At 41.0% G+C, this 17,616-nt stretch overlaps 1 protein-coding gene across 1 annotated transcript; it reads right to left on the reverse strand.

The window, feature by feature from the left end:
- Window positions 1–497: 497 nt before the first annotated feature.
- On the reverse strand, window positions 498–9,070 carry LOC111665384 (cochlin-like; the record flags this gene model as incomplete). Its single annotated transcript, XM_023420371.2, has 8 exons — window positions 9,007–9,070; window positions 6,583–6,624; window positions 6,241–6,285; window positions 3,853–4,009; window positions 1,746–1,879; window positions 1,315–1,386; window positions 979–1,035; window positions 498–645 (listed from the first exon to the last, which is right to left on the reverse strand). Coding segments are annotated over exons 1-8 (719 nt in total), but the record flags the coding sequence as incomplete, so codon positions are not given.
- Window positions 9,071–17,616: the final 8,546 nt, after the last annotated feature.

Consider the following 17,616-nt stretch of genomic DNA (forward strand, 5'->3'; position numbering starts at 1 on the left):
GTATAGTAAGGCATAAAACTTCATAGTATAGTAAGGCATAAAACTTCATAGTATAGTAAGGCATAAAAACATCATAGTATAATATGTCATAAAAATGTCAAATAAAAACGTAAAAAAAAAGTCATAGTATAGTATGGTACAAAAATCATCATAGTATAGTAAGGCATAAAAACTTCATATTATAATATGACAAAAAAGGTCAAAAAACTTCTTAGCATAGTAAGACATAAAATTGTCATAGTATAGTATGGCATAAAAATGTTAAAATGGTTGTGTGTGTGTGTGTCTTTGCTTGTTTGTGTGTGTGTGTGTCTTTGTGTGTGTGTGTATGTGTGTGTGTGTGTCTTTGTGTGTCTTTGTGTGTCTTTGTGTGTGTGTGTGTGTGTGTGTGCGTGTGTGTGCGTGTGTGTCTTTGTGTGTCTTTGTGTGTGTGTGTGTGTGTGTGTGTGTGTGTGTGTGTCTTTGTGTGTGTGTGTGTGTGTTAATGTGTGTCTGACCTGGCCTGTATCAGGCCTACATGTGGTCCTGTTGGTCCGACTCTCAACATGGCGGCCAGTTTGGTGACAAAGTTCTTCTGCAGGTTGAACCGTCGCTGCCCGATGTTGTTGCTGCTGTCCATCACCATGGCGATGTCCATCTGACAGTCTGAACGCAAGTCGATATTTTCACTGTCACATTTCCTGATTCTATGTTTTTAATAATGTTGTTCTATGTATATAAAACAAAGCTGTAACAAAACTACACAAAGTATTTGAGCAGAAACACTGTGTAGCAGCTCAGAGTCTTTCTGTTCCTGACTGACTTAACATCAGCCCACAGAGTCTCACTGATTCAAAGGAAGTTAGTGTCAAAGCTTTTGCACATTGAATTCGTTTCTATTTTTAAGTTAACGAAATAAAAAGTAAAAAAGCACAAACATTTGAAGAAATATGTAAAAAAGTGATTTGGCCAAATGTTTGTACTTGTCTTAATTTGTACCTTTATTTCCGCCATGCAGAGCTTTCTTCACTGAGGGCTTCTTCAGTGGTTTCTTTCCTGCAACACACACAAACACACACACACACACACACACACACACACACACACACACACACATAGTTCAGCTGAGGTGACAACAGTCTGTCTGGTGCAAACATCATTCTCCTGTTGTATCCAGAAGCTTCAGCCAGAACTAAATTACAACAACATTATAACCTCCTGTACAGTCAGACTGATGTGGAGAAAAATCCATGTGACATTTATTCTGAAAAGACGTGATACACATCGCCACTTCCTGCTTGATTAACGTCTTGTTTGACTGTGTGTGTGAGTTACCTGGTTGTGCAGCTGCAGGTAGAGCTGTGGTGCTGGTGTCACTGGTCAGCTCTAATGGAACATTAACAGGCTCTGGTAACACACACACACACACACACACACACACACACACACACACACTTTATTATAGATTATGCATCAGTTTATGACGCTACGTTTTTTCCACATACTTTCCTTTTTTTTGTTAAATTATTATATAATAAATACAACATTATCATAATATTTTGCTTTTTAAAATCCTTAAACAACGAATCAATTATCAAAATAGATTTTTTTGTCAATTGACTCCTCAGCTCATTGAATAGTTTTTTCTGGACTCGATGAATAGTTTGAAGACGTTTGACCAGTGACATCAGCTCTAACGATGGATCCACACCCCTTCTGATCAATGAACAGAGCGATCAGTGGATCAACAGTGTGGCTCCACCTACTGGTGAGGCTGAAGGAGGCGGTCCACTGGGACAGGGCCTGTGATTGGATCCCATGGGCGTAGGAGCTCATGTAGCTGTGTCGTCCCTGCAGTCTGTGGACCCTGACGGGGCCTCCGGACGGACCCAGGACCCCCCTGTGGACCAGAGACACAACTCAAAAACATCAAACTTTAAACTTTAAAGCAGGGAAGAAGAGACGGCACGGTCAGCTGACTGTTGTCAGTCAGTTACAGGATCATGCTGTTTTTTAAAATCCATTTATTTCAGAGTTCAGGCCATCGTTTTAATAACACTGTGCTCACTAAGATCATGGCCAGATTAACCTCCTGAGGGGCCCCGGGGCAAAAATTTGCTGGTCGGCCCTCATTGACCCCCACAGTACATGTCAGTTTCATTATTTCCTCTGCACCCAAAAACCAGCCGCTGCTCTGGAGCTGCACTTATTAGCTGATGACTCTGGCTGAGCTCCAGAAGGACGATCATCACGGCAGATGAAGCCTCTCCTCGAAGGAAAGCAGCTAAAGGACTCTGAGACTGAGAGGAACCAGATCCTCTGGTCTGATGAGACCAGGACTGAACTGTTGGGCTTCAGTTCTAAGCATCATAGAATTGGGTGGAAGTTTCTCCACTCAGGATCTCTGGAGCTCAGACCGACCATCAGGTTATTGGTCTCCTCTCTTACCAAGACCCTTCTCCCTGATGTCTCAGATAGTCCAGGTCCAGCTCTAATTTTTTTCCAAATCAAAATTTTCTTTTCATTGTTTTGCTCTTCACCGAATTTCTCAAGTGAAACGTCCTTGTAGTTGAATTCTTCCCAAAGACAAACATGTTCAGCTGGGGTAAACGGGGCTGAGCGGTCGGTTGGATGCGGGTCCTTGGTCGGCCATTTTTTACTTTGAAAGAAGTTTTATTTACCCAGAATTCATTGCACCACAGTCTGGCTTAAGATAGTCATGAAATAAAGGGATCTCATAAAAAACATAAAAACCATCAGGAAACAGGAAACGTTCAGTCAGACTTCAGAGAAAAGTGTTTTTAAACAGAAGTAGACAGATGACAGGAAGATGAGGTCTGAAGGAGTGAAGGGAGGATCCTGAGGGAGCAGAGCTGGTGCCTGTGTTTTTCCTCTCGGGGCCCCTGGAGGCCCTCTGTAGAGGAAGGAGGAGGTCATTCAGGGTTGAGAGCTTAATCCCTCATTCCTGCACATTCCCTCATGGTGTTGCTGTGTTGTCGAGCTCCAGCAGACAGCACGACTCACGCGGCTCATTATTATGTCACGTCTTCAGCTGCTGCCGGTAGCAGAACTGAGTGTCTGATCCACGTGTGTGTAAATCTACACCCAGTGCACCAGAAACACTCCTGACTCCGCCTCAGCCCTCTCCACGTCTTCATCCACTCCGTCCGACAAACTAAACCTCAGCAAATCAGCACCAAGAGACGCCCGCTTCGATTGGATGGCTTCACTCTGACGGACTTTGAAAACGCTCGGCTGCTGCTTTTCTCAGACGTCCAACAGAAACATTTGGCTCTTTCTCTCATTGCTGTGAACTGACTTCAGGTCAGGTTAACTTTGCTCTCGTCAACTCTGCAGCATTAATTCAGAGAGGTGGACTCACTCAGGGAAACCACTGAAACCTTCAGTTAGTTAGTTAGTTAGTACATCAAAGCAAACACAGAAACTCACCCCTAGATTTACTGCTGTAGCTGAGTGCGGGGGGATCTACACACAGGGAAACCTGCTGAATGATTTTTACTTCCTGAATCTAAAGTTCGCAGGACCAGTTGTCAGAATGACCAAAATGTTGATATGATCCAGTTTCTAAGATAATCTGGAATTTCATTGGTTGGTCACTTCTCTTAATGCTGATCATCTGGCAAACTGATTAAGACCAATGCACAATGTAATCAGTGTTATGGTTGAATGCACTCCTGAGACAAATCCTCGCTGTATGACTTGAAGTATACGAGTGTGCACCTGCTCTGCTCAGACTTGTGACTGACACTTTACATCAACAACCTCTCGCTGGTTTTCTCCAGTTTTTTTTGCCTTTGTTTAAAAATCATCTGATACAAAGAAAGAAATGAGGTTAAAAACTTTTAGTCCTACCTGTGCACAGCAGCTCCACAGACGGAGGAGACGGAGGCGTAGATTCCCGTCCCGAACACTGACACCCTCCACTGGGTGCAGTCTGGAGGACATAACACCACCACAGCGTCATCCATCAGGTCGGCTCCACGGGTCACACAGGTGATCGGGTAGGGTACTGATCAAAAAGTGACATCAACATTTCAGGAATACTCTCAATACTTTCTCAAAATGTTGAACTATTCCTTCAACATTTTTTTAATATTCATGATGTAAACTGCAAAAACATGTAAACATATTAATTTCTTCCTGTTCATCCTTCTTTAGTTTCATTTATGTTTTTCCTTCTATAGTACCTTAATGATTAAAGTGATTTAAATTGGTAAGATAAATTAAAAATCAAAATGAGTTGTTTACATTTATAAAACAAACAAATTTAAATTTAAATTTATTTTATCAAACAAATTTAAAAATATTTTATGAATTATATTTAAATAAGAATTTCTTTAATGAAATAAAATGTATTTTATAATGTAGTTTTGCTGTACATGAACTTTTGCTCCCTATTTACTTGATTTTCATATGCAAAAACCTAGAAAATTTGGGTTGTTCCTATGCAAAAAAAAACACTTTAATATTATATTATATTTTATCATTATATTATCACCACAGTGTCTGTGCTGCTTTGTAATTTCTTGCTTAGATTTGTGCAAAAAACACAACAAAAATATTCTTTACAATATTTTAGACACAACCAAAACTCAAATATTCTAGTGGTGAAAATCAGCAAAATTTAAATTGATGGTGAAAAACAAAGGTATGTTATTACCATGGTAATGATGTCATCACCTGGTTTTTAAGACCTTTAATTTGTCACAGTTAAAACGATCAGTCAAAAAAGCAACATAACTGACGTCAGGGTATAAAAAGAGTTCAGTGTTACATAATACTATTCATGAGAGTCAGTTATTCATTGAAATACAGTCAGGAAAACAAATCTGCTCTTTGAAAGGACTGACAGAGGATAAAAGGAGCTTTTCATCTGTTTCATCTATTAGAAAGAACGGACGGGTGCTTAGTTTAAATTTCAGACATTTTTATGATTCAGGCTCAATATAAACACGGGAAAAAATAGTTCTGAGGATCAACAACAAGTCATACAGGGAGGTTTAAAGTTACCTTCATCTGTCCACAGACACTGAGGGACTGTGTTTAAAAACCTCTGAAAACAATTCATCACAGTGAAGAGAAGAAGAAGAAGAGACGACGACGCACACACAAGTTTTCCATTGGCAGGAAACACATTATTATCCTAGCAACATGTGTGTTTCTGTTCATGTTTATATCACATTAACTCAGTTGAGTTACTCAGGCTCAAACACAAATGACATGAACAAATACATCAACTTTCCTGATTCCTGTACTTTCACCCTGAAGATCAACCCTTCATCTCGCTCCACCCTCCAGACAAACATCTGATTATGGCTCTCAGAGTGATTTATTGGAAAACTTTTAGAGGCCTGATAATGTGAAATTATTGTTTTTACTCAAATAAAAACCAGGAGTCAATTAAAAGCTGGGTCTCCAATAATGGTCGAGGGCGTGGTCGAAAAATTTAGGCCAGGGGAAAAACAAAGGTGGATAAACTCCTGGTTCTTGTCATATAATGTGCAACCACTTAAGTTTAATTTAATAATTTAATTTAATTTAACAAATTAAATTTGAATTTTAATCTTGCTGCATGAAACTAGCCACAACCACACAACTGCAGCCACTGTCTGGTGTGACCAGTCCTAAGCACTGAACGTTGTCCGTTTTCTACATTACTTCATTATGTAATGGACGTTTCAGCCTCTAGGGGGCGCTCACAGGACTGATAGTGTTGTGTATTTGGTCTCAGTTTTTGAGATCATATTGTCTTTTTCTGATTCCACACAGATCCTGGATCAGTAAAGTGATACAGCAGCAGGTTCTCACAAACCCTGACGCACACTCGTTTTTACAGTACATGTGGGGACCCTTACTGATGTAATCCATCACCCAGATGTTTTTGTAACTCTGGACTAAAAAGTTAAATAAGACTCTTTTACTCTCAAACCAAATCCAAACCCACAGACGCCTCTATGAAGGAGAGAGAACTGGACAAAAATCACCTCTCGAAAATGTCCTCATAAACCCTAAAACTAACATTGGTCCTCACAGAGACAGACACACAGACACACACACTCTATGTTTAAATCCTCCTCCATGTTTTAAGGTGTGTTTACAGTCAGTTCGGTTGCTCACACTTACTGTTAATCTGAATCAAAACCACAAGTATCAACAGAGACTGATTAAAAAACAACAACTAGAGGAACAAATACAAAGAAAGAGAAAGAGACAAACAGACACGTAACATTCAGGACTGACCGCTGGACTCTGAGCCAAACGATGAAGAGATCAAGAAGAAAAGGCCTGAAGACAAAGAGAGAGATCACATTAACCTGCCATCAAATACACAATACTGAGTGAGAGGGAGGGAAAAAAGAGAGAAGAAAGAATGAAAACAAGAAAGAAAGAAAGAGACATTACATTTACATGTTATCAAATACATAATACTGAGAGAAAGAAAGAAAGAAATGACTTTAGTAGACTATCAGTAGATAGAATAGAATAGAACAGAACAGAATAGAACAGAATACAATACAATAGAACAGAATAGAATAGAATAGAATAGAACAGAATAGAATAGAATAGAATAGAACGGTGTACCTGTCAGAGGCAGCAGGACAGACAGCAGAGACATTTCTGCACCTGAAACACAGACAACAAAAACAGTCAGTAAATTTGTCAATACATCTGTCTGTATACTTAACACATGATAACACTGTCAGAACCAGTTAGTAAACACACATGACATGACTGAGCGTGCAAACTGTAGATTAACCTCTTCATCAGGACCCACTAGATCAGTGGATAGTTAACTCAGTCAACTAGTGCAGAATGAGTAGGAGGTCAACAGGTGACTCAATGAACCAGCCATTAACAACTAGTTACTAAAACTTGATTGTTAGTCAATATATACATCAGTCAGTAAACCAGTCAAGAAATAGGTTAAACAAGACCAAATCAGCTAGTTAAGAATAAGCAGATTAGTCAAGTTATAAAGTCACTCAATAAATCTGTCAACTATAAACTGCCAGTTGCTAAACCTGCAGGTCGATGAGTGAACCAGTCAGTAAACCGCATCATATATTGCATGTTTCATGACTATGAACTAAACGGTAAAGAAACTAAACAATCAGTGAACACTCACTAAATTAGCCAGTGTTTTAAACCTGACCAGCCAGTTAATAAACATGTAATTTGTAAACAAACTAACCAACCAGGCAGTCAGCCAATTCATGTCCGTGAGACATGATTGTATTGTAAAAAAGAAAAATCAGCAAGCCAGTCAGTAAACCAGTTAACAAAGTAAATAACTCAAACAGTTATAGATCAGTCAGTAAACCAGTTAACAAAGTAAATAACTCAAACAGTTATAGATCAGTCAGTAAACCAGTTCAGGCAGTTAGTGAACCAATCACAAATCAAACAAATGAGGCAGTAAACCAGTCACCCAGTAAAAACTCCAACCAATTCATGAGTATTAAGTATATAAGTGTTTACTACCCGTTGACTGGTGAACAGTTAGTAAAAACTTACGTCAATCAACTAGTAAAAAGTGACTAGCCTCGTTCAGTCAACAGTTAATCCCTAGAATTGTTAGTTAAGGGGTAAACCAGTCAGTAAACAAGTTAACAGACAAATTAAGTAAAACAGTGGTAAACAGTGTGTAAACTGACATTAGTCACTAGGTTAGCCAACATTTTTAAGCCTGGCACTATAGGCAGCCAATAAGGCACTGAAACAGTCAGTAAGTCACCTGATTAACAGTTAATTTGTAAAATAAAAAACAACTAGTCAAAGCAGTGAAATTGTTCATATACATGAGATATGATTGAAATGTAAAAAACAGTCAAACAGTTCAATAAGATAAGTTATCTGGTAAAGAATGAGTTAAAGGTCAGTAGTTATCTCAGTAAACCAGTCGGTTAGCCTTAAACTTTCTCAGTAAGCCAGTTAACAGAGTCAGTCAGTAAAAAATATGTAAAGCAGTCAGCAAGTCAGTGAAACAATCACAATTGGACCTGTCATTTACTGAGTAAATACACATGATAACTGAACAAAACCAGTCAACAAGTAAACAGTAAACCAGTTACCAAGTCAGCACACTACTTAAGTAATCGGTGAACTAGTCAGTAAACCAGCCAGTGGACACTCAAACTAGGTCAGTCAACCAGTAAAGTTTGACTCATTAAATAAACTTTTAACTCTGTAAACCAGTCAGTAAACCTGCCTGAAAACCAGACATAGCTAGTAACTAGTTAAGAAGGTCAGTAAGAAGTAAAGAAACAAACAGTCACTTGAGTAGAAGAAACAGCTGGTTAGTAATCCTGTCATTTGACCAGTTAAAAGACCAGCAAAGTAAATCAGTAAACAACATGTAAACCAGTCGACCAGTCAGTAAACAATTCAGCCAGTTTATAAACCAGTTTGCACAATATAACCAGGTAAATAATATGTAAATAGTTGTCCTGTAAACGGTCGGTCAGTAAACTAATCAGCCAGTTAGTGAACCAGTCAGTAAAGTCCCTCTGGTTGGTTGTAAATCAGCCAGTAAAACAAAAAAGTTGTTTGTCAGTCACAAAAACAAAAAGACGGCCAGTCAGTCAGAATCAAAGAAATCATAAACTCAGTCTTACTGACTGTTTCTTCACAGACGTCTCTGAGGAAAATTGTTCAGACTGTTCAGAGTTTATTCCCTGGAAGCAGCAGCAGGCGGTAAGCTGATGATGCTGAGCCGGTGTCGATCGCCCAGCGAGAGAGAGGCAGCCCTTTAAATAAGCTCTCTCTCTCTCTCTCTCTCACACACACACACACACACACACACCTTACAGCCGTGACATCAGAGGAGGACGTGGGAGGGGCTTCAGTGACAGGTCGACCTGGGAGAGAGAGAGAGGGAGAGGGAGGGAGGGAGAGAGAGAGAGAGAGAGAGAGGGAGAGAGAGAGAGAGAGAGAGAGAGAGAGGGAGAGAGAGAGAGACAGAGGGAGAACGAACTGAGGAAAGACTGAAAATAATGACTCACCAACATCCTCTGATGATGATGATGATGATGATGATGATGATGATGATGATTCTCTTTCTGATGTCCATGTTCAAATAAAACTTTTACAACATCAAACTGGAACTTTTATGTATTTTAATATTTATTTGCAAGAGAAATGAAAACAAACAGGAAACAAACTCTAACAGGACGGACTGAACTGACGGCACCGGCCCACGACTGTGTCACAGAGCGACACACAAACAAACATCAAACCAGAGAAAAGAAAGAGTGAAGGAAAAAATAATTTCCTGAGCTACAACCACAGACGCTCAGTCCACTCACTCTGCTGGTTAATTCATAAACTGAGAAACACTCATTAATGATGGTTATTGAGAATGAAACTCATTCAAAGTCTCATTGATGGAAAGTTAATCCAGGAACATGCTTCATTTTTTCAGTATGGACGATTAAAGAAATGAATAAATATTTAACAGAGAGAGAGACAAAGGTAATGATTCTTAATTTCAAGGGTGAAATACAGTTCACACATCCTTGCAGATATTTGATATATCACACTGAATGCTACTGTGAAGAGTCATAGCAAGTCAGCAAACTACACTTCCCTCTTTACTATATCAAAAAAGCCGAAAACATGACAAAATAGATAAAAATGTAATATTTAGAGTGTAAGATGAGTAATAAATGATACATATTATAGTATTACAAAAAAACATGAAGTTAAAACAAAAAAGTACAAATGGTAAAAGAGTTTTTATGGATCAAACTGAGCACAGGTTGAGCATATGTTGAATACTATAATAGCTAAAGATAATATCTTCACTAACTACATGACTTGAACATGTGAGTATATTAATAAGAAAAGAAGCAAAGAAAAGTTAATTTACACCAACTTGACTTATAAATCAACAAAGCAGTGGCAGGGATCGGTTGGGACAGTTCACACTCTTCTTCTTTTGCTCCATTCAACAACATACAAACATTAAATGAAACAATTGACAGTAAAACATTTAAATAAAAAACACAATTAATTTTCACATAAACTGCAAAGAAAGATTTTAAGTCACTGTCCTGCTAGCTTAGCTGCTAAGGCTTCAGGCTGTATTAGCCGCTAATAGCATGACTGATTTCCAACTGAACAGCTGGTAGTTGAGTTGCACTGTGGGTAATGTAGGCGGCAGGTTTTGACAAGAGAGAAGAATATGTGGAATAAAAAGGACACTTTGAGTTTCTTTGGCTCTTCTCTTTGCTAAAGAGAATTCAGGAGTCAGAGTCAAGGCTTCACGTCCTCTGCTCAGGCTGTGATCAGCAGCATCTCTGGAGGTTTTGAACATAAATGAGTCAAATGAGAAACAGAATAAAATAAGTTTAACTCTGAAAGCTTTGAAACGTAAACCAGGCCTTACATCTCCTCTGCCTCCTGTTTGTTAGTAGAGCTCCGTCAACGTGACTCGACTCAGCTGAAGGACGAAATGTGACAAAACAGGATGTGACACAAAGGATGTGCAGAATCTGAGATGAGTTGACATATATTTCACATATATCATGTGCTGTCACCGAGTCCTTCGGCTGTTTTGTTGTCAGATTGTTGTCTTGAGGGTTGATCCGGGGGTAAAAACAAACCTCATGTTGTCACAGCGTCTCTGACGGAGATCAGAGCTCATACTGACTGAATCTCTCCCCGATCAAAGCTTATTACTTTTCATATTCATCTTTTTTATCTTTTAGATAAAACATAATCTAATCGGCTATTAAATGAATGAGATGAAACTGAAAACTTCTTGGATAGTGACCTTTAGGCTGCGCCTGAATGGTGGCGCCTGTTTTCTTTGCAGATGATGTGTTTATTTTCTTTGCAGATGATGTGGTCTTGTTTAAGAGAGACAAGATAGAGAAGAGGTCATCAGGCAGATTGATGCAGCGTCAGCAGTAATGCCGGTTTTGTTGTCGTGGCCTTGTTCTGTTTATTGTGGAAGGCTGCGTTCAAACTGACTTCAGGACGCCAACAGAGAGCGGCAAAAAGTCGCACTGTCATCTGGAAAAAAAGCTCAACCTGGCTCATCATTCAGTAAAGTGCTGCACTGGCCAATAAAAACATATTGACATGCATATTCCTATTTAATATTTGGTCATATGTGTACTTTCTAAAAAAAAGCCTAACTTCAACTTGAACAAGTGCATTCTTGTTTTCAGTGAATACAGAAACAGCTGTTACTCAGACCACTGACAAAACACTTTCTATTCCAAACCACTGTACAGCGTTTTGGCTCAGTTAAGCTTTTAAATGCATCAATCTGTTACTTCGACCGGACTTTCCGAATTGTATTTTCTGTCACACTAGTACCTGAACAACACTTTGAACCCAGGGCTGTTTTCAGTCTGAACGTCCACACAACCTGGAGCTGGACAGCTGGTGTAAAATGGATGGATGGTCGTGGGTGGATAGATTAGAATTTTTTTATCTTAATTTAATACTGAATAAATGTGATATTCTGAGATTATTCCTCACAAAACAGTTAGAAGTCTTTCTGCAGAAAAGCAAAGAAATGTTTCAGCGTTGCTTTGCATCTGCACCAACAGATACGAGGTTTCTGTCTCGTGCTGGCGACTCGTCGCCGGAGGACTCCTCGCATTAGCCTCTTTCTGTCACCTCTGAGGCCCTGGTTATTGTGGAGGGCTGGGCGGAGCTCAGGGTCGGCTTGGTAACGTTACCCCTCACAGAGAGCGGCGTACCTGTGTGCAGGTATACAGGTAGGCCAGGCGTCGGCAGCCAGGAATTCAGCTTGGCCAGCTCCCAGCATGCAGCTGGTAAAATGAGAAGGGTGAAAAAAATGTCTCGGGGAAAAATGTAACTGGAGCAAAGGAGAACGTTTATTGAAGGTTTTCAACCACAGATACAGAGATAAACAGAGAGATAGACAGATGGATATGAAATATAAATGTAAACAATACTTTAAGCCAGTGGTATCAAACTAAATCTCTGTGCAGTTCACTGTTAAATCACTTCAGATGGAAAATTAACTCATTTTTTTGGACTTAGCTGAAATAATCTCTGTGTATTTTTCAGTCTGTTTTTGGGTTTTCAGGGATTTGACTCATTAAACGTCCTCGTTCTTTCTCTTCATGTGAGTCTGTTGTGTGTCTCAACTTCTCAGCAACACTAAGGCTCTTTTCCATGTGATGGAAGCTTCAGTCAAAACAGTCTTGTTGCCAGGCAGATTTTCAGGAGCCAATCAGTATCAGCAGCATCAGAGGTGCTATTGTATAACGATGTGAGACGGTTATGATTTCTGACCAGCGTGATATCATCCAGGCTGGTTTCCTTTCTCAGAGGAGAGGAGCTGAAGTTTTAATTAAAAACAGTAGCTGTTCTACTTTTAAAATCTGGTTCAAAGGACATGTACGAACAGAGCGGAGAGCAGGGTGAGGGTTGTGTAAGATGTTTGAGGAACTACAGTTCCAGAGTTGTGACAGTGTCCCAACGTCAAGTGTTCCCACAACAGAAGTCCTGTTCAAGTCTCAGCTCTGTGCTTCATCAGGACAAAACATGAACGACTGTAGATAAAAAGTCAAAGGAACAAGAAACCTGAGACATAAAAACTGAAGGAGGTGAAGGTGCAGTTCAGTCAGAAACATCCGATCACAGAGCTTCACATCCGGTCGCGATCCTTCGAACGCTGCATTCGAAGACTGATTGTGTCTCAGTGGCGTGACAAGGCTTTCCCTTCTCGAAGCCGTCCCTAGTTTCCGGGGCAATGAAGGGTCCAACAGGTGGCCCAACCCATCGCAAACCCAAAAGAAAGTAGACCGTAGACTAACCCGTACAATTTTGGTTCAACCTTCACAGTCTATGCTGTCTTCAGAGGACACGATTTACGAAGGCATCACCTTCCAAAGGATGTGACCCGCTTGAATTGTTAAACAGCTGCTAGGTAGCTTGCTAGCTAACTTAGCTACTTGGAGAAACTAAACGAAAACAAACCGCAGAATAAAACCGTGAAATAAAACCAGAGAGCAGGGCCTCTGTGGATGTTTCATGATCGAGTCGCACCATTAATACTTAATAAATTAGCCATTAAAGACTTTAATAATAACCAATCAAGCATCCAGTTACTGTAGCATCAACGACCGTAACATCACTCTCAAAAATATTAGTTTTAAAGTGCAAAATGATAATGGAAGCCAAACCTTTGTAAATGCAGGTTCCAGAGTTAGTATCATGTAGAGGGAAATATCTGATAGTGCCAACACAGCTGATTTCATTAGATCATTTAACCTGTAATTTAAGATCTCAAACAGCACTTTGTGTTTCTTTCATCAGTTACTTCATGTTAAGATCCATTTATCAGTTGTAAATATAATCAACTCATTTCTACACCAGAACTACTTCCAGTGATGGATGCTACAACTCTTGACTGAGAGAAGCTGATGGATGTGTTGCCTGTGTTTTTATAGACTGACATGTTGTTATTACCTTTATATAACCTGTTCCGGGCTTTATAATTGAGCCCCGGAGCAGATGTTTAGTTTCTTTGTCAATCTTTTATCAGATGGGCGTCCGGAGAAGGAATGTGATCTGTGTACAGACTCTGATCTCCCACAGAGCTGCTGCTCAGCTCCAACACTGCAGAGCTGCCTCAGCTGAGAGTCACTGCGAGGATCCTCAGTCCTGAGGTCTGGGAACAGTATAGTCTTCATTCAAGACCATGACATGTGGCTCAAAACTAGAAATCAAAACTCTGAATTAGTTTTGATGTGGTTTGATTTTGACATAAAGCAGATAAAGCAGATTTTATTATAAGAATAAGTTTATTATGCAGCTCAAAGACCTTCCAGTGTGTGATAAGAGGTATTAGAAGAACCTCAGACCAGCTTTGGGGTAAGGTGACCAGATATCTGAAACGAAAACCAGGGACATTTCCACTTCTGCAGTCAATATATCATTATCATATCAAATATCCAATGTTTTTACCTATAAAATAAAAAAGGAGACAGTACTGTAATAAACTATTGTGAAGGCCGATAAAATGACAACTACCTTTGAAGCAGTCATGAAGTCCTATTGTCTACCTATTCCTCAATTATTTACATTCCTTTAGTTTTTAAGTGCCCACAGATCTAAAGAATCAAAAACCTTTTACGTAAAAGGTTGTGAATATTGTTGTGTGAAGTCCATCGCAGATCATTGGGTCACTTTCATCTTCTTCACTTATTGCAACATAAAAACATTTTTGTTTGTTTTTGTTCCTACTGCCTGGTTATGAACTCCTAACCAATGAGTGAGCCAGGTGACCTTTTCTTTGCCTGGAGACAACAACAAAATAAAAAGTAAAATCCAATGGGATATCTCTGTTTTGATGGTTTTAGCTTCATTTCAGCAGCTGCTGTAGCTAGCAGTTAGCTCCCTCTTTTGGCCAAAACCAGCACAACGCTAAACATATGTTTTTAATTGCAAGCGTTAAAAAACGGGAACATTTGCAGGGACAGCTCCAGCCAGGGACAGGCCACCAAAAACGGGGACTGTCCCCATAAACATAGGGAAGTCAGAGTTATTACAGTTCATCCTCAGGGGAACACGAATGTCTGAAACACATTTCATCACAATCAGTGGTGAAACAGTTATCCGCACTAACGTACCTAGTACCTGGCCGGCTGCAGTATAGCTCATGAACTCCGCCCACTCCAGGTTAGCAGATGGGACGTGGGTCAAACTAAAAAAAGGTTAAATAAACGTTCTGCCATTTTAGGTCATTCTCATCACGCTGATGTATGTTCAACTGGTTATTTCATGCTACAAAGAGGGGGTGTGATGTCATGATTGACAGCTGTGATTGACTCATGATTGGTCATGTGGGTGACCCCCCGATCACTACTGTGCAAACTCCAAACGACGCCGCCAGAGCGAGATGGCGGCACTCGTACCCGAGATATTTCGGCTTCGTTTTTGTGCAGATGGAGGAAGTGGAGATGCGTCGTCCATCTTTATGTACAGTCATTGTTTCACACTGAACTGTGGACACACAGCACATGACAGCTAACTCACGCAGCCCAGAGTCTCCAGTGGAATAAAAACCAGTCCAGGCCCAGGAGAGAGACAAATAAACACACAGATAAAATGATCAACTGTACTTGACCACCAGAGATCGAGGCCTCCGGCGGCAGTAATCCTGGATCTGCCTCTCAGACCGTCACACCATCCAACTGAAGGAGGAAATACCCAGAATGAGAGTCCAGCTCGACCAAAGGAAACAAACAGCAATAAGCAAGAAGAAACAAAGGGAGAAAACAGACGAGAGGAAAACAAACAAGAAAACACGTTTGCTCAGTTCGAGTCTCCATGGTCGGACTTTGTGTCAACGTGACTCATGAACGCAGCAGGAGGACCAGGAGTCCTGGATGTTACGGTTCTCAGAGCTGCAGCTGCATTACCAGTAACGCGGCTCCATGTTCAGTGAGAGGGATCAGCTCAGTCCTATAGAGACTGGTCCCTGAACACCTGTATCATCTTCCACCTGGATTAGTGTAAATGCTCCAAATAACTTTCCCTGTGTGACTGTTGATCACCTGAGAGGCAGCTTTCAGAGAGACACCTGATCTATGTGTGTCACAGCGTCCTCGCAGAACAAACAGGTCTTTGTGCCGACCAGCAGACGAGCCGTTATCTCCGTCCCATGAGAAGCTCGTATCGGCAGCGGGACTGAACGCTGTAACGCTGACGCGACACCGAGGTCACAGCGAAACATCACATCAGACGGCAGCTTCAAGTGTTTACAGCCTGTGGTTGGCTGAGGTCACGGGGCGGGAGCCAATCAGATCCTGATCCTGGGTCTGTGGTTGTGATAAGACTGTAGTTAAACCATCTCATGATCTCTGAGTCATTAGTCCTGATCCACATCTGATTCCACCTGAACAGGTGTGTGAGGTGTGAGGACACACCCCCGTCTCCTGACGATGGCCAACACCAGGTCTCCTTTAGTCCTGAACCAGGTCTAACACACAGGGTTCTGCCTGAGGATCTCAGACTCTGGTCGTAGTGGAGCGTCACTGTTAAAACAGGCCGCAGGTTATTCACAGGTCACAGTTTCAGCACCTTTACTGAATGGACAGGTGAGACCTTTTCAACTTCCTGTTTGAAGAATTTGAGTCCCTCGATTATATTTCATCAATAATTAATAACAATGACTGAAGTGTGAGAAGATCATGAAGTAAATACAAATTTTCAGCAGACGACCAGAAACCTCTTCAATAAAACGCCACATTTCTGCTGCTTCGACTGACGGTCTGAAGCTGAATCCACCTTCATGGCTCCTCGTTCCCAAGCCGCCGTCTACGAGCAGAAGTTTAATCAGTGTTGTTATTAGGAGCGGCCGGCGTGGACGTGTAGATTTATATCTCAGTCATTAGTTGATGTTGTCGCCTGCAGCATCAGATTCGGCCTCGTGTTTCACGACCTAATGAAAACAGTGGGAGACGACGGGACATGTGATCTGTTTGTTCTGTGTGGAGAGTGAGACAGTCTCCGTGACGACTGAATCAAGCCGAGCGGAGGAGAGGAAAATATATTCCTCAATAAAAATGAAAAAAAAAAACCTACGGTGGCCCTGGGAGCTCAAACACACGCAACGACACAATCAGACTGCAAAAATAAAATCACAACATGCAAGTAAACACACGCACTGTAAATTCAGTCCTACAACACAACAGGAAGTGTTTCCAGGGGACAGTAAAAAGTGATGAACCTGGCTGGGACTTGTCCAAATCCCAGTTGTGACTTTTGAAGTTAAAAGCTTTGAATAACAAATGTGTCCCAGCAGGTTCATCACTTTTGGTTGGACTTGAACCCGGGCCGCGGCGGTTACGGTAACGTAAGCCCCACCCACATCTTGTGTCTGCTGGAAACACTCCCGTTGTGATGCGTTTATTTATTTGCATGTGTTGTGATTTTTCTGCAGCGTGTTTGTGTCTTAGCGTGTGATTCCTGAAGCTGCAGTGTGCTGAGCTTCAGGGTTAGGCGTAGGATACAACTTCATAACATCGGAGCATTAAGGTTCCTGTGGCACGCCAGAGAGGAATCACTTTTCAAAAAGAGAGTAAAGCAAAGTACACAAATAAAACAGCTGAGGATATCCCAAGATTCATTGCACACCAGTCATGAAAATAATGGACGGATCAAAAACCTAAAACACAGGAGAAGAAGAAAATATGGAGCTTGAAATAGAAACGAATCAGCAGCTTCGACTGATGCTCCGAGGAAACTTTCAACCCTCAACTTTTCTCCAGAAATAGGAAATATTCTCCAGAAGCGGCTCGGACTCTGAGGCGAGGAACGAAGACAAAGACGAGCTGCTCAGTCTTCGTCACTCTTTTTGTATGTTGTGTCGTATTAAACGTCGCCGCCTGTTGGTGGCGCTGGTGAGGCTTCAGACTTTTAATCTACGTCCGTGTCACTTTGACCTTTTGTACGCGACAGTCAGATTTTAATTCGACGTGAACGGCGGCAGAACGAACACGGTCTTAAAGACGTTCATGTTCCGTCCTGGAACCACGTTTCCTCCAACCAGCAGATACAAGCTGAACTCAGCTGCTGACAGTCACGAGGATAACCTGTGTGTGTGTGTGTGTGTGTGTGTGTGTG

Source organism: Seriola lalandi, unplaced genomic scaffold (assembly GCF_002814215.2).
Source record: "Seriola lalandi dorsalis isolate HSWRI2012SDOR001 ecotype SW California unplaced genomic scaffold, Sedor1 jcf7180002054631, whole genome shotgun sequence".
Lineage (NCBI taxonomy): Eukaryota > Metazoa > Chordata > Actinopteri > Carangiformes > Carangidae > Seriola > Seriola lalandi.